Raw genomic sequence first — 25,896 nt, 5'->3', positions numbered from 1 at the left:
ACACATAAATCTCATAAATGTCCATTGACAACTTGTCAATGGTCTTCAATAATACTGAAATTCACATAATTTGAATGAGAGCTCTTTCTTATGTCATTATTTATAATTTTGTTTTTCATATAAAATTAATTATATTCTTTTAATGTGTGAAATTGACAAAGTGACTAATAATTTAGGATAAATATTAAAAAAAATAGAGCATTTTATTTTAATAATCATTTTTTAAAATTAAAATATCATGATATTTTGGTGCAAGTCAATCAATGACTTGGTTCAATGTGATGATTTTGGAAACATCTATAGATAGTAGTAACCATAAAGAAGTTGACCTTGGTACGATGGAACCATATAAAAGCAAAAAAGGTATAATTTTGCACTACACTATAACAAGCCATGAGTTTCAACTTCAACCTCAAGACAGCACAAAAATAGTACTTAGAATTTTGCACACACTATCAATGCATGAACATGAACTCCATGCGTGTAAACACAGCACTATTTTCCTTTTGTATTGTTTTTTCTTTCTCTCTCTATCCTCTTATTGGTTCTCTGCAATCAACCCTTAACTTAATATTCTCCTCATCAGCAAGATTCTCCAAAACACCGTCTTTCTGCCATTCTCTCTACTTTCTCTTCATTGCTTTCCAAGCCAAGAATCTCTCTTGATTCCTCTCCTCATCTCTCTCTTTTTCAACCACTATTAACCATCCATCTACAATGCCTCTTCTTTTCCATCTCTCTCTTTCTCTCTCTTTGTCATTTTCATTCTTCTTCTTCTTCTCTCCTTACCCTCACTCTCCCTTTCATTCTTATGGCTCCTTCTTCTGATATCAACCATCTTTCTCATCCATGTATATATGGTATTCTCTCTCTTTCTCTTTGTTTTCCTTGATCCTATGCACTTAGATTTTCAAAGTTATCTCCTTTACACAATTTCACTCCAACCCACTTGAAAAAATTTGATTTTTCTTGATTATCAACCACCCCATGAAGCTATTACTTGAACTTCAAGCTTTTTCTATTGATTCCATTAAATGGGCATTCTTAAAGTTTTAAAATTTACTAAGAAGTGCCAACACAACACAGACACGGACATGGACATGGACACGGACACGCACATCAGACACACGCTAACTATTTCTGAAAATGAAAGTGATTGAATATAATTACGTGTGTATGCGTCGAACATCATATACGCCTTCAACTGGGCTGAAATGACTGTTCATGAATTCTAACTTTAGTTATTGAATGATGAAAATTTTGGTGGTGAGCAGGAGATTATGTTTCTTCACACCCAGAGAGAAAGTCTGGTTTCATGAAATGGCTTAGTAAGCTTTTCAAAGGTGGGCCTAATAATAGAGGAAGGAGCGGTCGTCATCTTCATGACTCTTCCGAAGAAAGCATGTCTTGGCGTGCTCCATCTAGAGCTTTGGTAAAGATCATCACTGAATTTCAATTTTCTTCAATCATGTATATATTTTAGTACTATTTCAATTCATTTAATCATGCAAACCGGCGATAAGCTGGCCGCTATCCCTTTTTGTTTTTGTGTGTATATTGTTGTTGCCTTTGTTATGAATAGAGGAAATTGCACTATTGTGTTTTAATACTACTGATGTAATTAGGATGATCGTGGTAGAGCTCAAAAGGAGAAAGAGGATTTGGGCCATGCAATGTCACTTTCTTCGTCTGAAGATTCGAAGAGACCGAATGGTAAGTACTTAATTTCCAAAAAAAAAAGTGATTTTCTTTTTGTATAATGACATTTTTAATCAAAGATTAAAGTTTTATTTGCATTTTTATTAGCTCATCAAGGATATAGGTGGGGGGAAGGAAATGGTGAAGATTATGGAAAGGCACTTCATGATAACTATAACTCATCTGCACACCCTCCTTATGCTCCGGCGCCATTTTATCCCAATGAATATAGGTAAAATATTGCAGAAAAATGCGGACAAACACAGACACAATTAGAGTTGTGGCGGTGTAGACGCGCCTATTAAATCTATATTATGGTTGCAGACTGTAGTTTAAAACTATGGTTCTTCTGGCATTACTTATTAATTGTTTGAATGTGTGTGTTTTCCTTTCAACAGAAGAATATGTGGCGGCTGCAGTCAGGAGATAATCTATGGAAATTGTTTAGGTTGCATGGATACTTATTTTCATCCAGACTGCTTTAAATGCCACTCGTGTCGCCATCCCATTACCGAGCGCGAGGTAATGAAATGTTGAGATCATCATTTAATTCTCTTTATGGTTTTGACACATTTTTCATCTGTTTCTGACTTTCTGTTTTGTTTTGTTGATCTAAGTTTTCTTTGTCAGGGAAGCATCCATATCACAAGTCCTGTTTTAAAGAGTTGACTCACCCGAAATGTGAAGTTTGCTTTCAATTTGTAAGATTATTAACCTATCTTTGCTTATTCAAGTTGTTCTGCTTTAAGGTTATTGAATTTTAGTCCATTTCATTCCTTTTGAAACTCATGAGATATTTATTTAACTTTCAGATTCCAATAAATGCTGCTGGTTTGATTGAGTATAGATGTCACCCCTTTTGGTCTCAAAAGTATTGTCCATGCCATGAATATGATAATACAGCTCGTTGCTGTAGTTGTGAAAGATTGGAGGTACTAATTTAACTAACATTCCAAATTGTTTCATACTACTTATTCATATTTTCAAAATAGATATACATATTGGTCCTTGAAGGCGTATATGGACAGAGTTTAAAATCTGACGTTTAAACTGTGGATAAAAAGGGTTTCATAAACTATTTATTATGGTTAAACCATGACAAAATAGGACCCCCGTTTAGTTTGCTACACTTAAATCTTGACTAATCTACACAGTACCTCTGAAAACTTAAGACAACCATGCAGCTAAAGAGTAACTTTTATCTAATCGTTGTTTTTTTTCTTCTTGTTATTTTCATCTTGAAGCCACGGAATACGAAATACTATGGACTCGAAGACGGGCGAAACTTGTGCTTAGAGTGCATGGAATCTGCTATAATGGATACTGGTGATTGTCAGCCTTTATATCATTCAATCAGAGATTATTATGAAGGAATGCATATGAGAATAGATCAGCAAGTTCCTATGCTTCTTGTTGAGAGAGAAGCACTTAATGAGGCTATAGTTGGAGAGAAAAATGTAATCTAAATTTCATTATTTGTTTTGGTTTATTAGTTAATACTTTCAATTGCTCTTAATTTCTTTCAATTGTTTCTTCAGGGATTTCATCATTTGCCCGAAACAAGAGGTTTATGCCTTTCAGAAGAGCAAACTGTCACCAGTGTATGATATTTTTAAACATGTTCATCTGTTTTCTTTGGCTAGAATGTGGAAACTATTATGAACTAGTGTTTGTTTGATGATTTGAATAATTTACGGACGCTTTTATGTTGTTTCAGATACATAGAAGGCCGAGAATCGGAGGTCATCGATTTATAGGGATGAGAACTCAACATCAAAAACTGATAAGAAAATGTGAAGTTACAGCAATTCTTGTTCTATATGGTCTACCAAGGTAACTAAGGACAATGGACCATGCTATTTTCTTCCTAGTGATGATGTTCAAACTGCATTAAAGTTCTGATATTTTTATGGAATACAGGTTACTAACAGGTGCTATACTTGCTCATGAGTTGATGCATGCATGGTTACGTCTTAAAGGTATAAATAAATCCATGTTTTGATCTTATATTGGTATTTGAAGCTACGCCCCTGCAGTCACATATCTTTGCATAGCTACTAACTAAGTTGGTTTAACGAGAGACTGTTATCTTATTCGTGTTAACCTAAGCAGGTTACCGCAATCTCAATCCTGAAGTAGAGGAAGGAATTTGTCAGGTTCTTTCATATATGTGGCTCGAGACAGAAGTTATGCCAACAAACTATCAAAACATGCCATCAACATCCACAGCTTCTTCTTCCTCCTCTTCATCCTCAAAGAAAGGTGCAAAGTCTCATGTTGAAAATAAATTGGGTGAGTTCTTCAAGAATCAAATTGTCAATGATTCTTCCCCAGCATATGGTGGTGGGTTTAGAGCTGCTAATGAAGCTGTTAATAAATATGGTCTACGTAGTACTCTTGAGCATATTCGTTTGACTGGTTTTTTCCCTGTGTAAGAAAGGAACTACACATGTTTTCTTAAGTATGGATTGAAGAGCTTGTTGTCTTTTTTTATTGTTCTACAAGTGTCTCTTGGTCTTTTTTCTTTTTTATCCAACTTGGTCTCTTGGATAGGTTCAAACTAAAGGCAGAGAGAACCTAGGACAACTCCTTATATTTGGTCCTGTGAGGATGTCCCGAAGTCCAATTTGACAATAATATTTATGTATTCAGCTAGTGTTTTTTCTTTATGCATTTAGTTTAATCATTTTATCAATGCAGTTGACAATATGCTGTGTAACATTGCTTTCACAAATATTCTAAAGCAAAGCATCACTCCATTGAATTTTTTTTCAACTTAATAACAAATGGCTTCAAGAATCAAGAATAATTACAATTGAAAGCAACTTCTTATAATAATATGACCTGTTTGAGCTATAAATTGACTACTTTTTTTTAAATAATGTTCAGAATGGCCCCATAACAAACCCAGAGTCATTAACAATGAATTTACTATGACTAATGCTATCATACTATGGGCCAAGTGTAAATCAATGCACAAAAAATAATATTCTAAAATGACAAGAGAAACTCTAAAGTTTTCATGTAACTACTACAGGAAAAATGGGCCACTTCTCAAAAGATAACATTCTGCACAACCCTGGAACTGGACTTGATGCCTTCAAATGCACTTGTAAAAATCTGTCTCCTAAGGCATTGAGTTGAAGCCTTAGCTAATACAGTTCATATGACTCTTCCCTTTTTTCCGAGTATGCAAAAGATTAAGCTCTCAAAAGTCAAGACCCATAAGTAATAAGTAACAGCCTAATATTAAATGTTGTGCAAGTTTCTGTACAGGCAAAAATGTGATTCCCTCCAACCATGAGAATCTATGAAATGAACTTCAAGTGATAAATGTCAACTCTAACGGTCTAACCCTTTTGCATGAATAAATAACTTAATACATTATAAGTCTTGCAAATCAAGACTCCAGAGTTGGCTGGTGTAATCATGCAGTAGTAATCTCTGCTAAAACCATCTTCAACGTCTCATAAGTCATAAAACAGATGCCTACACCAGGCACCACCTTATAGTATTCAGGCAAAATTCCTCTGTAAAGGCCACGCAAACCTTCCGACCGGAATATGTGCTTGAACGTACCAAAAAGACCGGTATTGTACACACGGGCTCGCCCACCGGCCCCCTCAAGTTGCTTCCTCCGTCTGACAAGATCCAAGGGAAATGTTGCTGCATATAGGATAAAAAATATAATTGAACCATATCCATTCTAGTCTAAAAGAGATCCACTGTTACAAACCCCTTTTTATGTGCAATGCACCACGAAATTAGGTAATATGATATAATGACTCAAGTGAGAACCAGAAATCTTATCAAAATTAAACATGATTGAAAGAAATAAGCAATATAAACAAAACATAATTTATTATTATAGTGGTTCTTCTGTTTCTTTGACAAAGTTGAAAACCTGCACTTAAAAAATTTACATTCACAGGTCATGACTAAGAAAGACAGCAGTAAACAAGTACTGAAACCACAAGACTCCACAATTTGTTGTCAAATTGACAAGATAGGTATAGATGAGCAAGTCTCTCTTATGATAACAGCATTTAAATTTAAAACAAATCCTGAACACATGAGAGAAAATGTAAACAGTATTGGGATTGAGAGGAAAGTTGCTAGTATGCAAAACCACATTCCCTACCTGAACATACAGTTGTGGACTTGTGGTAGTGGTGGCACAAAACATTTACAATACTATTGATAAATTGGTTCTACTAGAGTTTTGTATGCATGAAGTTAGTGTCTATAGAATACAGTTTTGACATGAAATACCAAGGGGTAATATATGGCTTCTATTTCTTTTAAGGAACTCTAGTTCTTTTCTATTTTAACAATTTCTGATATCCATTGATGTTTATCATGAGCAACTATATTAAAATTTGTTACCATAATTTCCTTCATTTAAGATATTGCTGAGCATACTATTAGGTTAGTAAGAACAGATTCCTCAGAAACATGCCAACAAGTCCTGAAGAATTTTGATATCCGTCCAAACATTAGGTGAAGGTAACCTAAGTGAGAAGCATACCTCAAAGAGGAAACCTCTCACATTTGGTAACCGAGGGATGGTATATAGGTTCATCCAAGAAATGACATCCCTCGACGGAATCAGCTGCATACCTTGGGGAGACACGTCATAAAATAAAACTTGGGAACATGATCACTTCAGCAAGATATTAAGACAAAAATAAATTTATTGAAAAACAGAAAAAAAATGTCCTTTTGTTGTCTTCCCTTACTAAATTCTCAAATGCCAGATAAAATAACAACTCCATCTTGGACTCTGGTTCTAGGGGTCAGTCTGGTTAGATACTTGGTGCAGTTATCTGCATCAAAAGCATAGTAAACCACTACAGACATTAACTTCTTTATTTAAAATTATTGTTTCTAGAAATTCAATAGGTTGACTAAAGGATTCTTAATTTTAATTTAACTGATTGGTAAACATTTGATGCAACCACACTAAATTAAGCACTCTGATGCCACAGGTGTAGGAAAAAGGTAAAATACCAAAAGAATATGCAAACCCCAATTGCAAGAAACATCAAAAGGCAAATTATCAGGAATACGTATCTGACAAGGAACATCAAAAGTTCAAATAATTAAGAATATTTATGAGAACGAAAATCAAAAGTGCAAGTTATAGTTTTTCCTTTTGATCACTAACCTGTTGATGATGCAATGCCTGAAAGACTGCCACAAGCAAGACTAACAACAACAGGTGAATCATCGGATCTGGTGCACAGAAAAAAATTAATATAATTGTAGTTATGAGGATATACATGAAATAAACGAAAATTGATGGTCAAATTAGCCAGTTGAATTAATTTTGGATTAGTTACCTGTTTGACATCCAAAATGATCTCAAGCTTTCATATACGGAGAAGCTGATTGCTATATTTGGCCCAACAGTCTGTAATCGCACTAGCATGCAGTTAAATACACAAGAAATGAATATATACTTTGGGTAATGGCAAATTGATAATAACAGCATACCAAGAGTGTTGTTCCAAGTCCCTTATAAAGCCCAAGTAATCCCTCTTCCTTGATAATTGTTTGTAAAGCATGCCCAATACCTCTATAGTAGATAAAATTTGTCTGCAAAATTTTAAAAATCGTAATTGATACAAAGAAAAACACAAAAGCAAGAATATTAAGCAACCAGTTGTGTGCGAACACTTAAAGCAAACAGCTCTTGCATATGCATTTCAAAATAAGACAATGTTAAAGTCAGAAGTTCCATGGTCCAAAATAAGACAATGTGCATGTTGTATCTAACAACATTTGACGATTTCAATCTCACCTGCGCAGCAAGCCGCGTTCTTACAAGATCCAAGGGATAAGTAGACGTAGCAGCAGTTATGCCTGCTAGCCCACCACCAACAAAATGTATGCAAAGGTCTGCGCTGACATTATCTTTATTACTTTGCAGTTGAGGAACCGTCCTCAGTAACTGCACATATAAAAAAACCAATCAATATAAAAACAAAATCAAAGAACAAAAGAACATATCAGTCCTCACAGAATACCTATTTCCTTACCTTCTTGTAGTGCTCGTAAGAATAAAAGTTAACTGAAGAATAAGGTAATCGGTGAGCAATTGTAACCAGATTCCCTTTCCAGAAAGCTCTAAACCCTTCTTCATGGATTATTCTTGATGCCTCATTCCATATACTTGCTTTTCTCAAAGTTGCAACATTGGAATGCATCCCCTGAACCTGAAAAAACCAAACAGAAAAAAAAAATACATTTTCATATTTATAGAACATCAAGGTTTTAACATTAACATCCTGAATAAACTAATCAAGTTAGTTCTGGGAAGCATGGACGCCACCAACAAGACCTCTATGCTGACACAGCTACACCCACCGGTAATAACTTAAAAAAGTGAATAAATTAAACTTGATCATAAGTGTCGGTGCAGGTGTGCGACACAGGACACAACACGGACTCGCGAGGTGTCGGTACTACATAGCTAGTTATTCAGTATAATTCTAGAAAAACACATTTTCATAATTCTAGAAAATCAAGCAATCCAGTTCCCAAAACTATACATAGTTAGTTATTCAGTATAATTCTAGAAAAACATATTTTCATAATTCTAGAAAATCAAGCAATTCAGTTCCCAAAACTATCCCAATTCGAGAGACCAAAATCAAATTAATTGACTCATACAATTTGAATAACCAAATTAGTTCTACTCCAATACTAATTAATTAGCCATAACTCAAATATTCCTTTCATATCAGAACATGATAATGAACATAACAATTCAACAGTTGCAAATTAAACCTAAGAACCCTAGTAACAAAACCGAAAGAGATTTTTTATAAAAACAAAAAAAAAAGGAATAAACTTGAAACCTGAAAGAGGATGGTTAATCTCGCAAGTGGCGCCGTACATGTTTTACTAAAAGCGCCGGCAACTCCTCCGGCGAGGAGCTGAGATAGCGTCCCAATCTGTTGCGGTGGCGGTTGTTTTTGCACTAACTTCCGCACACCACCGTCCACCGCAACTCCAACCCTAGCCTCCGTTTGCATCTACAAATTCCAATTTTACCCCTGTTCTTTTCTCTATTTCACTTATAAGCACCCTCTCTTAAAAAAAATTGAATCTTTCACTATCCAAAGAAGAAAATACAAAAATTCCACAAACAACATTGTTTCTCCCTCATCTCTCTCTCTCTCTCTCTCTCTCTCTCTCTCTCTCTGCGCTTTGTGCTTTTTTTCCTCAGCTGATTATAAACGACGTCGTTTTTGCGATTCGCCTTGTTCAAAACGGTGGCGTATTACGCAGGATTTGCTTCGAAGTGTTTAAAGCTTCACGGTGGTGATCTACTGCGGCTAGGTACAAGCTATTATCGTGTTTCTGTTTCGTGATTTTGAAAGAAGACGACGATGTGCGGTGGATTTAGGGTTAGGAGAATAGAAGAAGAGTGTTAGTGTGGAAAGGGGTGTAGAGGATAAATTGCGGTGGGGAATATGAGGTTCTATTTTGAGGAATATGCGTTGGCTTCAAATTAGACAGCTGTAGATATTGTGGGAAGGTCTACGTCGGTTGTTTTAAATGTCCAGTTAAAAGAAGACACGTGTCGTACAAATTTATCATAAGATATTCTTTTTCCACGTTTTGCAATTTGCATAGACCCCACTCTGAGTAGCTTTACTTTACCTCTTGGAAACCTTTTTTTGGTTTGGTTGTTAGAAAAAAAATACGAGTTGAATTTATCAAAATTTGAAGCTTAACAAATAAGTAACACTATTTATTATCGTGATAATCGGCATAAAAAATAACAATGAATCGCGATAATGATTTTTTATTTACTTTTGTGTATAAGGAGGGTCAAGGCTAAAGAAAACAAGAAACTAATCGGAAACAAAACGAGGAATACGGACTCCCACAATATCACTTGCCATTTTTTTTAAATAGGCATCACTAGCTATTATGCTAAGGATTTCACCAGGACAATCTTCAAAAACATGGAGGTATAATCCGTGTAACAAGTTTTTGTTGGTCGGAGCAACAGCACTTTGGTTGGCTTCTCAATGTATAAGGGAGACAAAGACCTCTCCCTTCCAAAAACACAATGTTGAATCTGCTTATTCGAATCATTGCCTTAGTTAATTTTAGGGAGTTTTTTATTTATAGTATTAACAATGTATTTCATGTCTGATAAGAGAAATTTAAATAGTAATACTCATTGGACAGAATCTTTTGTAAAAGTATAAACCTCACTAGAAAGAGTACTCTCAAATCAATCTTTAATATTATAAGGATTCATTTCAAGAAGAAAACCTGTTGAAAGGATACATTCCAAGAAGAAAACATGTACTTAGTCGGAGGCACTTGCATCAAGACTTAATTGTGCTTCACAGGGGATACCACTTATTAATGTTTGGTTTCACGTTTCAAGGTTTAACTTTCTTTGAGAAAACTGTAAACATTTCCTTTCGCATTCACGAGTTTTAAAAAAACATTTTGTCATTTTATTTTGAAAGTGTAATATGAACTTTGTTTCAAACATTATCTTAAAAGCATTTTGCACGATAGAATAAGAGATAAGAATTCCAACAAATTGAGATAAGACTCAAATTTTATTAATAGAATAGTAGTCCGCGAATGGCATAACTCCATGAATTATTACAAAGTTTGAAAATGGTAACTTTAAAGGAAAATGTTACATTAAAATACAATGATCACTATTCTCCCTGATAACTTTGAATATCGATCGTATATCGTTGTCGGTTGAAAGTCTTCGGAAGGTATTCTTCAAGGCAGAAAGTTGTTGCGATGTTCCCGGGGTGCTTTCTTGATCGTTTGGGACTTGCTCACTGTAGCTTCTTGGAGGGACACATCAAGAACGTCGGTCGGGGAAGGAGAGGTTGTTTCGCCATCCTTTCTTTGAGGGATAAGATCCTCAAGGAAGGGGTTAACGAAACCAGGAATGGTTGGGCGCTCGGGAGAGATTATGGTGGAGCGGACACTGTGCTTGTCGCCGAGATTGGCCATAGTATGATTGATGAGGTTTGCTTTTGGTCTACGTTCTGGAGGAGGAAGAAGACTAGGGTAGAAAATGGTTTCCCACATACGGCGCCACTGTTTCAACCTCGGGGTCGGAACCAGAAAGGGCCACAGGCGTCTTGCACGGTGTCGAGGAAGAGGAGAAGCGGGTGTACCTACAAGCTACTCTGATGATCAAGTCAATACGGTCACAGATACGTTTAAGTGTTGAGGATTTGAGAAATGTGTTATCTGACCCTCTCAAGGGAGAAAGTTTATATAATGCCCCCAGCGTGTGGCCAACGGTCCGAGTTTTAGGGCTGAGTCGTGAGTTTAGGCCCAAAACTCCTAAGTGCCAGAATTATAGGAGTATACCTAATAATTCTGGTGGGCTGCTCGACACTAGCCATTAGGCGAGCAGAAGGGCGGATGTGGTCGACACAAGGTGAGATCTGGGGAGCCAAATGAGCGCCTAGAGACATGAGAGCGGAGCTGGTCAACAAAGTGGCGACGTGCTCGTGTCAGGCGCGGGAAGAATGTCTTCTCCGCCCGTGAGTGTTTGAGCCTAGGTTATTGGACCGTCTCAGAGGTGGATGGCCGCTTCTTAGTATCGGGCAGGTCCAGAACAATTATAATTTTGCATTCTTTATTTACTTTTCAATGGAATGTATCTGGATGCTGAATATTTTAAATTTTAATTTGAATATTAAAATTAATAAAATTGTAATTTTTTAAGGACTTTCAACATAATTACAAAATTATATTAAAATAAAATGGTTGGTACACACATGTAACAAATAGAATGTACCTTTTTTTTTTTTTAGTTTTTGGAGTTTTTTTTACCTATCTTTCATATTCTTGATTTTATTAATTTATGCTTCATTCATTTCATATTGTTTAAGTTTTTTTTTATATTAAGAATAGTATAGTACCAGCAAATTTCATTAAGTTTTTTTTTTTGTATATTAAGAATAATATAGTACCAACAAATTTTTTGTCTCATCTTCTGTCAGCTTCACAACAAATTCATTAAAACTCTTCTGATAGTTGTGAAGTACAACTCCGGGTTCAAAATCACTGGATGAATACCCATTTATATCATTAAATCATTAGATAAACAATTGTTAAGTCTGTTTGTTATTTATGGAAATCATTATGAAAATGCTCAAAATATTAGAAGAATTCGCCAAGCATAGAATAAAGTCGTTAGGAAAAGTAAAGAGTTTGATAAACGAAGTTGTGGTGTAAATAGTGTTTATCGCAATTGACTCAAAGATATGGTTGATAAAATCAAGTTATCTTTTCAAGCTACAATTATCGAAGAGGCACCCGAACCACATCTGATTACATTGGAAGAAGTCGATAAAATGCAAGAAAAACTCTCAATATAAAGGTAGAGAACGGAAATTTGATCAAGGAAAATGAAGATCTAAAAGAATATATTTAAAAATTGGAGAATATGGAATAAAATACGAAAAGGAAAAAAGTCGGGACGAAATACCAAACTTCTACAAGTAAATAACATGATGAGAATAAATAAGATTAATTTTGTATTTTGTGCTCTTTAAATATTATTATGAATGTGTATTTTTAGTAGTTTCATTGTAATTGGGACTCAATGTGCCTTTTAAATATTATTATAAATGTGTATGTTTAGAATTTTCATTGTAGTTGTGACTCATTGTGCCCTTTAAATATTACTAGATTGTCGACCCGTGCTCCGCACGGGTATATTAGAAATAAAATTGCATTATTTAATAATAGTTAATATTTGATTTTTTATTTGCATATATTTAAATTATGTTTACAATTATACTATTAATTTTTTAATGAGAAACAATAATGTAAAAAATGTTTTATAATATTGTTTTTTTAAGGTTATCAGAAAATCTATTATGTTTCAATTTATATATTAAAATAAGTAAGTTATTTTTAACATTATGAGCATAAAACTATTTGAACTATATTAATTTTAGCATTTAACTTACAATTTAAATTATTTTTAGTACAAATGAATATAATAAAAATAGATGTATTTATGTCAACAACAGTCTCATAAATCTCAAGAGCAACAATGATATAAGAATTAATAATAATTAATAATAATATATTCAGCTAACACTATTAAAAATAATAATTATAATATTAATAAAAATATAATAAATTTCAATTAAAATATTTAAAATTCATAAAAATAATATGAATTTTTTAAAAAATTAATAAATAAAAACGCATAAAAATAAAAATATTTTGGGATTTAAATTTACAAAAATATAAATATTATTTAATCTTTTAATATATATAATAGATAGTTAAGATATTTTAGATATATATATATATATATATATATATATATATATATATATATATATATATATATATATATATATATATATATATATATATATATATATATATATATTAAATTTAATGATATGACATTTCCATTCTAATTCAATTTTTTATAGATATGAATATTGTAACTTAATTATTAATAGCAAATAAGTAACAACTCTAATATTAATAGTAAATATATAACAACTCTAATAATGATTCTTAATATTGTAACTTAATTATTAATAGCAAATAAGTAACAATTAATATTAGCAAATGTATAACAACTCAAATGTATAATAACACTGATTACTTAGAATATGAGAAGTGTAACAATAAATAATGAACTACAAAATTTTATAGAAATTAAATATATATAATAATACCCTTATAATAATTGATAATGTAATTTCTTACAGTGTTAATATTTAAAAGAATTGAATAAAATAAGAATGTGAGCTATAAGTGTTGTTAATAAAATTTAATATATTTATTATTCATATTAGTTACATTGTATCTCATCATTGTTTAAATATAAGGATATTTAAAATGAGATAATAGTCTTTAGTATTTAAATCAGCTATTTTCATAAAAATGATATTATAATTGTCTTCATCAAAATTAAACCTGCAATGCCAAAAATATACTATATCAAGCAAGAAACATTATCACCATCACAAAGTTTCGGAATCTATAATAGAGTAAAGTTGTAGAGAAGAAAAATGGTTACTAATCAAATAAAGAATTAATTGTATTTTATATCATACTTTAGAATTAACACACAAACCATCTAATATGCACATAACAATCAACTTTATATAATTGATAATTGCCCTTTTTTTTTCAATAATAATAATTTTTTTAAGGTTTCAACTACTTTTGGCATTTTATACAAAGTAATATTAATACACCAATAAGAAAGTTTCTTAAGTAGTATTAGTTAGACTTTTAATAGCGTTCCATTACTGTTGTTATTTATTTTAAAGCATCAACAATCTACTTAGATTAGTTTTAAAGCATCAACAATCTACTTAGATTAGGACCAGATAAATACATTTGGAAACAATAGAGTTATGGAACATATCCCATCGAAACTCTTATTCTTTTTATTTTTTGTTTTTCCTAAATTATGAGCTTTCATATTACAATGTCTACTAATAAAACTAAAACTCAAAATTTCACATAAGAGCTCTGCACTCATGAATAATATCTTCAACGCGTCATTTTGGACTTTTATGCTTTGAATGTTATTTTTCATTGACAACGGAAGACATCATTTGATTCCCAAAGTTTCAGCCATGCTAGAGTCAATACTCAATAGTAACTACCTCTTACTTGCAAGCTTCCAATACAATTTCATTGTTCAACACTCTTATAACATAACTCCAAATTGTGAAACTATCCCTGTTACCCCTACAACATTAGTTATGAAGTTAATATTAAATAAAATAATAAGAGAAATAGGAAGACATTATTTCAAAAATAAATAACATAAGGTAGAGGAAATAAGAGAAAAAAAGTAAAAGTTCTTATATATGAATATATCTATTTGTTATTCATCGCCTCCATGAAACCTCCCCATAAAACTGTTTTTTCTCTTTCATCTTTCACACACATAAATAGATGAAAATGAAGAAATGATTTTAACGTATAAGACAGCTACATCCTTGAACAAATGTTGGTTGAATCTATGGTATATATCCAAATGTCATTTATAATTATAATACAAATTCAACATCCTTGTACGTGAAAAATGGAGTGCAATTAGGAAAGGTTGGAAATAATGGATGATAAATTTTAATGTTTGTCTTTGGTTTAGTTTGTATGCTATGCTATAGAGGGACTGAGATGGCCTTTATATATTAGTTATTGAAATTATGGAATTAAATCTATATTTATGAGTGTTTAAGTGAGGTGAGTAAACTGAAATTGCTACACTAAATTAATATTAATGGTGGATTGGAGAATATAATGAGTTTACGTTATACTACTATAGAATAGGTGGAGAATTAAAATTGCAATAAACTATTTTCATTTTATTTGATATACCATCTTCAAGTAATCAAAAAATTAAAAGAATTAGGATTTTCCCTAGAGCTGTTATCATGAAAAATTAATCAAAATATACATTAAAAATAAATATATTTTCAAAATAACTAACAATAATAAAAAAATAAAAAAAATTATATTTTCTAATTTGAGAAAATATCACTATGTAATTATTATTAATCTTTTATTTATTTAAAAATCAAAAGGTCGTATTTATTTTAAGAAAATAATATCAATTTTTAGAATTAATTAGTTATAAAAAATGAGCTATTGAAATTATGAAATTTAAACTATATTGAATGAGTTTTTAAGTGAGGTAAGTAAAATGAAACTGTTATACTAAATTAATTTTAATGGATGATATTAATGGTGGATTTGGGCATTAAAATTGCAATAAACTCTATTCATTTTATTTGTTATACAAACTTCAAATAATAAAAAAATTAAAAGAAATAGGGTTTTGCCAAGAATTGTTATCATGAAAATTAGTCAAATATACATTAAAAATGATTACATTTTCAAAATAACTAACAATTATAAAAAATACAAAATATTTATATTTTGAGAAAATATCAATATGTATTTATTATTTATTTATAAATCAAGAAGTCATATTTATACAGAAAAAAATATCGATTCTTGAAAAGAGACAATATGTACATGGGGTTATACATATAACAATAATTAAAATTAAAAAAGAATTAGGGTTTTGCCAAGAGTGGTTATCATGAAAAATTTGTCAAAATATTTTCAAAATAAACATTAAAAGTCATTATATTTTTAAAATATTTTCAAAATATACATTAAAAAGAATTATATTTTTCATTATTATTATAATTATAATTATATTATTTTTAATTGTTCGAATAGTAACTGAAAGAGTTATAATTTGGTGACTTATAACCAACTAATTTTTTCATCACATTAATATTTTAGTGTATATTAGATAGAGAGTTAGAGAGAGGGATAAAAATAGAGAGATTTACAATTTTATTATAATATTAAATTAATAACTAAATATATATTTTATTATAATTTTTTAAACTTATATTTTAGAAATGATAAATATATATTAAAATTGTATTTAGATTTTTTTATTTATTCTTGATTATAAATTATTTATATAAAATATTTATTTATATACTTTTTTGAATAATTATGATTGTAAATAAAATAATATTAATAATAATAATATTATAATATTCATCCATCACTATTAATAATAATAATATAAATAATAAATTATTTTTTAATATTAGATGAATATTATATTATAATTTATTATTTATATTATTATTGTTATTATTATTATTTATATTAACAATCGTGATGGCTGATATTATATTATATTATTATTATATTTAAAAATATAAATATTATGTTTATTATTATTATTATTATCATTATTATTATTATTATTTGAATTATTATTATTATTTGAATTATTATTATTATTTTATTATTAGTTTATTATTATTTTGTTTAATATTATTGTTATTATTATTATTATTTATTTTTAATGTAGGGACAAAATAGTAAAAATAGAATTAGGGTTTATGTTTAGATTTGCTACCAAGGTGACATGTGGCTAGGGTTGCCATCATGACAACCTTGGATTTATATTAAGTAGATTATGAGGTGTATTTTTAGTATTTTCATTCTAGTCGTGATTCAATCTATTCTTTCAATTACTCATACTCATAACGACACACATGCATAACATAATTAAATACTCCCCCGTCTCATAAAAAGTGTCTCATTTGCACTTTTTTCATGTATTTTGAGATTCTTGCATATTTTGCTTATTTAATATTTTTTGCGTAATTAATAATAAAAATACTATTTTGCATGTGTTAGTATGGAAATTTTAGCTGAAGAATTCGATTGAGAATAGTAATGACCACATTTCAAAATATTAAGTGTAAAGAGACTCATTCATAGTTTTGACATATTAACCATGTCGACTAAAGATGGTTTGACTGTAACCAATCGTTAGTTGGTCCAGTGGTGATTGGCGCTGGACTTGGTAGGGAGAACCACGGTTCGATCCCCCGCAACTGCGATCGGGGGGGGGGATGGAACCACTTGATTCCAGAACTCGCCCCCGAACCGGACTAAACCGGTGGTATAAAGCCAAAAAAAAAGATGGTTTGACTGACTTATCAGATGATTTGTGATATAACGCCCGATTATTTGATTATTTATTTGATTAAATAGTATTATATTATATTATTATTTTCGCTATTATCGGTCGATAATTTTATTTGTGGAGAATTAATCTATTTCACCGGTAGAATATCGTTAGAAATAGTATTTGAATTTATTTTGAGTTAGTAAGCTTATTGGGCCTATTTTGACTAAGTGAAGAATAAGAATGTGGTATTGGTTATTAAGCCCAATGTTATTTACTAAAGAAAATAGGTTTTAGTGTTAGTGTTAGAGGGAGGAAAGTGTAAAGAGAAAAATCATTTTGGGAAGAGAGGAAGCTAGATCTTGAAGAGGAGAAGCCAAGCTTGGGAGATTCCAACCCAAGTGCTAGGATTGCTAGAGTTTTCTTCAACCCAAACAAGATTAGGATGGGGTTCTCTTCCTATAATGGGGCTTATGAGCAATTGTATGTTGGGATTAGGGATTTAGATTTTGCTTACTGTATTGAATATGTTCATTGCTGAATGTTTACAATTGTCATGCTATTTGTTTCTAGAAATTGAAGTTGTCGTTACTATTGGTGCTACTTATATGATTCTGAAACTTCTATGTTGGTGTGATGTTGTAGTTGCTATCTGTGTTACTAAATCGTATCTGAAATTGTTGTGCTATTTTGTTAACGCGATTCTGGGATTAATATATGTGAGAACCTTTGACGGGCGGCAATGGTTGGAAGGGGGTGCCGCTCGTTAATTACTAACTTGTTGTTCATTTTTATTACTTTTATAAAAAAAATTATTAGTCTCTCTGGTTATCCGTTAACCTTTATTTATGATAATGCGTGAACTATAAGTCTTGTTATCATCACTTAACTACCTTGTATGAAGGTTATGTAGTAGTACACACTTCTATTTCACGCATGATTAAGAATTGATTTAGTTTCACTTTGGAATTTGGCTTGTAGAATTGTTTTCTTCTGTGCCATGTTTCATTGTATGTTCCATAGCCTGGGAACGAAATTTAATTGTGAAGTGATACAAAATTGAATACTATAATTAGGAACAGAAATAGAAGTGGACTGAGATTAAACATTGGGTTAGTTTATAGTGGCTCGATTTCCTTACATCAGTAGTATGAAATAATTAGCAGAGTAGCCATTAACAACAGAATCTCGAGTTGGAATTTAATGAATAGCAGGGAGTTAGTATATAGCAGTACATATTGGGTTTAACCGAATAAATCATCTTATCGATAATTAATTGAATCGTGTCCGATTAACCGGTATTGGTTTGTGATTATATCATTGACTTTGTCGTGAATATCTTATAATGGGGGTTGCTAATAGCTTTGACCGTTGATTTGATGAATTGTCGGAATTGTCCGTTGTTATGTGAAGTTGATGTATTACGTGTGAAGTATTATTGCCTTTTATGATCGGTGATAATGATGTTATGGGTGTGTGCCTTGTGACGAACGTTTTGTGAAGTAAATGATGATAATGATATTGTGTAATGTTTGGTTCATCGAGTCGCATACATTTGCATATATATCGTGACGGCCTGGATTGGTAAATTAGTGACCAAGGCTTATGCCTTGTGTCTCTGAATTGGGCAATTGGTGACGGGGGCTGAAGCTCCGAATTGTACCACATGCATATACATGAGTCATGTCCCATATGTCATATGTGATTGATAATTGTGACGTTTTGTGACTATATAGTGATTGTATTCTGTGTCTTGTTTTATGACGAAAGTATGTGAATTGTGCATTGAAGACTTTTTTAGTAGAATGATGATATCAATACTTGTGAATGCAATTAACCGAATATGTATAATTTCTAATATATGATTTATCATGCGCTCAATTATATGAATTGATATCTCACCCTTTCTTTGTTTCGCCGTTGCCTTTATATTGGTAACATGCAGGTGATTCGCTTTAAGGAGAGGTTAGCCGAGTTGGTCTTGAGTCGTTGTCACTCTGATACGAAGCACTCGGGGGACGAACGAGTTGATTTACTTGCTTTTGGATTATTATGTTTTGGCAAATACTTGAGTTGTTTAATTGAGATTGTCACTTTAAAGTGTGTTAATTGTTGAATTAAGATGCTATGAATCCTTGAACTAATTGTTGAGTTTCCGTTGCACTTCTGTGGAAGTCGATTCATGTTAAAGACTATCATTTGATGTTTCGGTTCTCCCGTATTTTTGTGAATGCTATGTATCCGCTTTATGCGACGAGGTGATTTTGTTTTTGAGAATGAATATGTGATACCTTAATTATTTGTTTTGTGAATTTTTATACTCTGATTTTATTTAAATTCCGTGGGTAGAATTGGGGTGTTACATGTGACATAGTGTATTTTAACGCTCACGAAGCATGAAAGAGTACCAGGAACATATCAACAAGATTATGATCACTTTCTCTTCAAAGCATGTGCATAATCTCAAAAAGATTTGAACTAACCAACACTTCGACGTGGAGATGTGATGTATAAGTGTTAAGTTCGACGCGCTCATCAAATGTTGGAGACTTAGTATATTAAGTCCAAAGATTAGGTGATTTTTAACACTTCAATATAGTTTGAACAAAACATCCCTCGATAGGAACGATTGAAACTTGTAAAAATATTTTTCAGATGGTGAGACAGCAGTTAGAAGCAGTTTCCAAAACCCGAAATATGTGGAAGTACATCAGAAGATGGAAGCTAGCAGAGTAGGGTATGAGTCGAACATCTTAGGAGTAACTGTTATTGACGATTACTAAAGAATTACTCCCTCTGGTCCCATTTATAAGAAAAGATTCCCTTTTTAGATACATTGAATAAATAATGTATCTGGACAACATATAGTTCAGATACATTATTTATTCAATGTATCTAAAAAGAGAATTTTTTCTTATAAATGGGACCGGAGGTAGTAGTATATAAGAAAAGTTCAATGATGTAATAAAGGTCATATATAGAAACATTTTGAGAGAAAATGAATGAGTATCCGTCATTTCTTTAAATTCTTTAAGTCTTTTCAATCGAAGTATTTAATTTAATGACATTTATTATGCTTTTTATCTATTTTCTTTTTCCAAAACAATTCTACATTGTTTCAATTAGAGTTTATGTTCAATTTGTCAACATCAAACTTCTAAGTTCAAATTAGAAACACTTTTTGTTGTACTTTTCCGCACAAATTGTCCTTAGAATTTTTTCCAATTTAATCCATTAAGTGAACTAAAACTTGTAATTTGATTTATTAAAAATATCAGTAAAAAAATGGCACGCCCAATGAGACCCTTTTGTGCAAGAAATTTTAATTTTTGTAGAAAAATATTGTGTCTTTTATTTTGTTCGTCGTGTATGAAGTGTCTTCATTTGTTGAGTGTTTATGCGTATGAAGAATAGTAAGACTCTTTCTGAAATGACTCGTCCAACGTTAAAGAATCACCCCTTCCCCAGAACAACGCTCCAAATATAAAAGAACAATCGACCAAATTGAAGGTTGGTAATGCATGAACTTCAACAACTAATAAGTGCCAAAATGTTGATATTTTGAGTATATATTTGTGGCACTTATCGATTCTATTCTTATGGTTTTTGTAATAAAATCCCAACTTTTATGTATATATTAGCATACTTGAGTTTTAATTCATTTTGTGTACCGTTGTATAGTTTTTCCTTTGTTTTATAGGTATTTATGCTTATTGGAGCTTCGAGGAATAAAATGTCGAAGGCACGACTTCGATTACACAGTTTTGGAGCTAAATAATGAAAATTATGTAGAAATCCCGCTAAGCGAAGCTCCCGCACGCTTAATAAAGATTTCAATTCACAAGCTAACTTCAAGCGCGTTTCTTACAACGCAAAACAGAGGCGAACCAAAATTTTGTGACCGCATAGCGGAGCCATCTCGCTAAGCGAGATTATCTTTACTGTTGTAGATATTTTGTGTGATAAATGCAGCCTGCTTAGCAAGCCTAGCCCGCTTAGCGAGCCTGCGTAAACTTCTCTTTATATTCTTTCAATTGAAACATTTTAGGGTTATTTTTTTGGGGAGTTTTTGCTCCCAAGTTCATCACCTTCATTCTTAGAGTAGGATTAGCTTAGAAAACAACACTGGGTCATGCACTTGGATGATCAGAGGTAGATTTCTCATTAATCGGAGCTGAAAACCAGCGAGATGTTTGGTTTATCTCTTCTCTTCTTTGTGTATTTCTTTTGTGTTGGGTTTTGTTTGTATATTTACTCAAATCTTATGTATATTTATCGCCCATGGAGTTATATAAAACTTGCTTTACAAATCTGTGTTGATTGTTGTCCTGGATTTTTGCTCTGTGTTGGGGATTTGGGTTGCTTTAGGGATAAACTGCTTGAATCCTTATCTAGGATGATTATCTGTTAGTTTCTCAACTCTAGAGATAGATTTAGAGCTAACATTCACTATTTGTGTTTGAACTTAATGCTTTCGTGTTTGAGCGGCGCGCGAGAGATCGTCGACACGAGAATACGGATGTTCGCGCAGCTTTGCGTTAGATATAACCTTGGTTGTGAGTTGATCTCGCAGGTACTCCAGAGATGGACACTGATGTGAGAGATACGTGATAACATAGACGAGTATTGTAGGTTGATTATAACTGGTCGATAAGTTTAAGTTTGTACGAGTGAGTATATTTGCATGTCTGATAAGTTATTTCTCTTCTAAGAATGTGTTTAATTTTCCTGTCTATATCTTTTTACCTTTTATCCATTCAAACCCAAGCTCGAAATCATATAAACTGTTGAATGGCATTCCACCATCTCTGTAGACATGATAATTCCCGGATAAATATTTCCAAATTTTTTGTTGTTTGTCGTTGTGCCTGCTTCAGCAACAACCATTGGAGTAAATCCTCCTATTATAAGCCATATATCAGTATCGATGATATCACCTGAAGTGGTGGCTTTCCCACCACATTCATCAAGTATTTCAACTACCCACAAAGTTACACATGCAATAAATGGACCATATGCCTTCTTTTCTTTGACACTTTATGTTACCCTTGGTAGTAGGGACTACCCTTATGGCATGCAACCTATTATGATGGCAGACATATAAACTAACATATCAACATATGCATACGATGAAATGTCTATTGCATCACCTCTTCATCCATACTTAGCGTTAGGATTTATTATAAGCAATCCTAGTCGAATGACACAACCACAAGAAGGGTTAGGATATATCCCTCTAGTTATGCCGCCTTTAACCATTATTTCACTCTAGTCTTTGAGGCAACAAATAGATGAAAGTAATCATGACATGGTTAATATGCTTACGCAAAAAATAGGCATTATGTTTAATCTTTTGATTCATAACACACTACTACAAAACGTGCATACAACAATGCCAAGGTTACAACGAATTCATATACACAGTTGTAATAGGTTAAATTTTTTGTGTGCGGTTAATATCTAGATTTATAAACAGTAATTTAATGACGGTTGCCCTAAAAAACCTTGGTAACAAATTATGTGTAGTAAGCTTCGATTACCAACAACAACATTTTTCCATTTTTAGAGTACATTAACCGTGTTTCACTTGAGTCCCTTATTTAAAGCATATATTGAAAGTGATTTAACAACGGTGGACTCAATCAACCGTTGTCAGAAGACTTAAATTTCCACTACGGTTGTGTTGTCCAACCGCGATTAAAAGGTTTACTGATAAATTAAAACAAAACTTACTATGCATTTCTTTCATAAAATGTCCTAGGCGAACAAGCGAACCAGAGACGACAATGGTGGCGTAAGATTCATTTGGAGCTCAAATCTTCACCCTCTTTGTTCATTTGAATCGAAACTCTTCAACATCTTCATTCCTTATGTTCATAAGATTCTTCAGCTTCGAGGTATAGTACTCTTCATCTTCGATTTTAATTCCTTGTTTTTGGGTTTATGTTGCTTTCTTCATATTTCGTTCATGTTGTATATGCTCAAGTCAGTATGAGAGTACATGTTTCATATGCTTTAGGTTTAGATTTGCATATGCATATGCTTTAGGATTAGATTTGCATATGTATATGGTTTAGTTTTTAGATTAGATTTTGGTGTGTCATTCACATTATTATTTGTGTATAAATTTCAGAAGTTTTTATGGATCGTAGTTGGATGAAAGTCGATAGATTAGGTCTAGATTATGAGAAAAGAGTTCTTGAATTCCTTGAATACACTGATAAAAATCTTTCCGATAATAATGGTATCTTTTTTAACTTCCTTCAATGTGATAATATAATGTAAATAAAATGGATGAAATACGAAGATCTTATTTAAAATGGGGTCCATATCAAATGAATTTAGAGCAATATCCATTATCTGGTAAAGAAGATCATCAAAGACGCTTTCAACACGCTTGGTTTAGCCTTTTTCCTTCATGGTTAGAATATTCACCTTTAGAAGATGCTGCTTATTGCTTACCATGTTATCTTTTTAGCAAAAGACCAAGTGGACGTCATGGTTCCGATGTCTTCATTTCTACAGGTTTTAGAGGTTGGAAGAAAGTTAGAAATGGAAAGAATTGTGCATTTCTTAAACACATAGGGAAAGATCCTTGTTCACCACATAACAATGCTATGAAATCTTGTCAAGACTTGTTGAATCAAGATGTTATAATGATGAAGTTGCAAAAGTTATGTTGGAAAATGCTCCATCTAATAGCAAGTATACTTCACATCTAATTAAAAAAGAGATCTCGCACATTCTTTCAAGTAGGGTGAAAAAGTATATCCGTGAAGAAATTGGTGATTCCAAATCTTGTATAATTATAGATGAAGCGCGTGATGAATCCAAAAAAGATCAAATGTCTCTTGTTTTGAGATTTGTTGATAAAGATGGTTTTATACAAGAGAGATTTTTTGGCCTTGTACGTGTTAATGACACTACATCTTTAACTCTTAAGCAAAAAGTTTGTGATATACTTTCTCTACATAATCTTGATGTCTCTAACATTCGTGGTCAAGGGTTTGATGGTGCTAGCAATATGAGAGGGGAGTGGAACGGTTTACAAGCACTTTTTATGAAGGATTGTCCTTATGCATATTATGTTCATTGTTTTGCTCATCGATTGCAACTTGCTTTGGTTACTGCATCAAGAGAAGTTAAACCAATTCATCAATTCTTTGAGAAGTTGACTTTAATTGTCAATGTTGTTTGTTCTTCTACAAAGCGCCATGACGAGTTACAAGCTTCCCAATTAGATGAAATTGAACATTTATTAGAGATTGGTGAGATTGTAACGGGTTAAGGTGAAAATCAAATTGGTACTTTAAAGCGAGCAGGGGATACTCGTTGGGGATCACATTTATCTTCTATTTCTAGCTTGATAAATATGTATGAAGCAACTTGTTCTGTTTCAAGAAAATTTGCAAAGGAAGGATTAAGTTATGCTTCACGTGGAGATGCAGATAGTGCTTACAATTATTTGAAGTCATTTGATTTCATATTCATATTGCATTTGATGAAAGAAATTATGGGGATCACAAATATTATTTGTCAAGCTTTACAACAACAATCTCAGGATGTAGTTAATGCTATGCATTTGGTTTGTTCAATAAAAACTCTTATTCAAGAATTAAGAGAAATTGGTTAGGATGAATTGTTTGCTATTGTGAAGTTTTTTTTGTGAAAAACATGATATTGAGATTCCTGATCTTAATGATGTCCATTCAACAATAAGATTTGGTCATTCTCGTCTTGAAAAAAATAGGTAACCATTGAGCATTGTTTTAGAGTTGAAACATTTTTCACTACCATTGACAAACAATTGCAAGAGTTGAATAACAAATTTAGTGAGCAAGCGATTGATTTGTTAACTCTAAGTTGCGCTTTGACTCCAACGGATAATTACAAGGCTTTTAATCTTGATACCATTTGCACTCTAGTTGAAAAATATTATCATATGGACTTCAATGAGTAAGAGAAGACTAATTTGAAATTTCAACTTCGGTATTTTATTATTGACGCTCGTCAAGCATCAAGTTTGAATAATTTTTCAACTATTCAAGAATTATGTTCATCATTGGTTGCAACTGAAAAGAAGGAAATTTATTATTTGATTAATAGACTACTCTGCCTTATCATGACTCTCCCTATATCTACAACTATTACATAAAGATCTTTTTCGGCAATGAAAATTATCAAGACAAGGTTGAGAAACAAAATGGAAGCTGATTTTCTAGGAGATAGCATGACAGTTAACATTGAAAGAGAAATTGCTGCAAGTATTGATTCTGAGACTATTATTGATGATTTCAAGCTACTAAAAAATCGTAGAGCGTTACTTTAAGGTATTTTTATGTAACTCTTTAACTATTTCATGTTTAACTTTGTGTTTATTACAATTTAGATATTTTATATACATTATGGTACTTGCCAATAATTTCACGATTTAACACGAAATTAGATGACATTTTTATCTTTTATTTTATTTGATGAGAGATTATGATAGCACTTTTCGAAAAGTGCCAAGAAATATTCTTATAAAAGTCACTTTAAAGAGCACTCTTATTTCCTTCAGTATATAATAGCATTTTGAAAGAAGTGATTTTAATGGTATCACCCACTAATAGCGCCCCGACTATAAAAGGCTATTATAAGCCTATGTGTAAGAATTTTAATAACACTTTTTATAAAAGCCTTAT

At 31.9% G+C, this 25,896-nt stretch overlaps 2 protein-coding genes across 6 annotated transcripts; one reads left to right on the top strand and one right to left on the bottom strand.

Annotated features, from left to right (window-relative positions):
* Positions 1 to 566: 566 nt before the first annotated feature.
* Positions 567 to 4,378, top strand: LOC131620960 (protein DA1-related 2-like). Its single transcript, XM_058892164.1, has 12 exons — positions 567 to 860; positions 1,275 to 1,432; positions 1,626 to 1,713; positions 1,807 to 1,930; positions 2,097 to 2,220; positions 2,316 to 2,399; positions 2,511 to 2,630; positions 2,943 to 3,155; positions 3,237 to 3,299; positions 3,416 to 3,531; positions 3,619 to 3,677; positions 3,811 to 4,378. The coding sequence occupies exons 1-12, from the start codon at positions 812 to 814 to the stop codon at positions 4,131 to 4,133; spliced, it is 1,521 nt and encodes a 506-aa protein (XP_058748147.1). The 5' UTR covers positions 567 to 811; the 3' UTR covers positions 4,134 to 4,378.
* Positions 4,379 to 4,923: 545 nt separating this feature from the next.
* Positions 4,924 to 9,203, bottom strand: LOC131620961 (uncharacterized). Of its 5 annotated transcripts, none has more exons than XM_058892168.1 (8): positions 8,562 to 9,203; positions 7,740 to 7,916; positions 7,502 to 7,651; positions 7,195 to 7,296; positions 7,041 to 7,111; positions 6,866 to 6,933; positions 6,709 to 6,771; positions 5,224 to 6,524 (listed from the first exon to the last, which is right to left on the bottom strand). In XM_058892168.1, the coding sequence occupies exons 1-7, from the start codon at positions 8,736 to 8,738 to the stop codon at positions 6,758 to 6,760; spliced, it is 759 nt and encodes a 252-aa protein (XP_058748151.1). In that variant the 5' UTR covers positions 8,739 to 9,203; the 3' UTR covers positions 5,224 to 6,524; positions 6,709 to 6,757. The 5 variants fall into 5 exon arrangements, 4 of the variants coding, with proteins under 4 accessions (XP_058748148.1, XP_058748151.1, XP_058748149.1 ...); XR_009289383.1 differs by lacking the exon at positions 6,709 to 6,771 and having other exon boundaries at positions 5,228 to 5,364; positions 6,227 to 6,524; XM_058892167.1 differs by lacking the exon at positions 6,709 to 6,771 and having other exon boundaries at positions 5,334 to 5,364; positions 6,438 to 6,524.
* Positions 9,204 to 25,896: the final 16,693 nt, after the last annotated feature.

This window comes from Vicia villosa, linkage group LG7 (assembly GCF_029867415.1).
Source record: "Vicia villosa cultivar HV-30 ecotype Madison, WI linkage group LG7, Vvil1.0, whole genome shotgun sequence".
Classification (NCBI taxonomy): Eukaryota; Viridiplantae; Streptophyta; class Magnoliopsida; order Fabales; family Fabaceae; genus Vicia; species Vicia villosa.
Note: the sequence above shows the minus strand (reverse complement) of the source record. Positions and strands in the feature narration are given on the sequence as shown.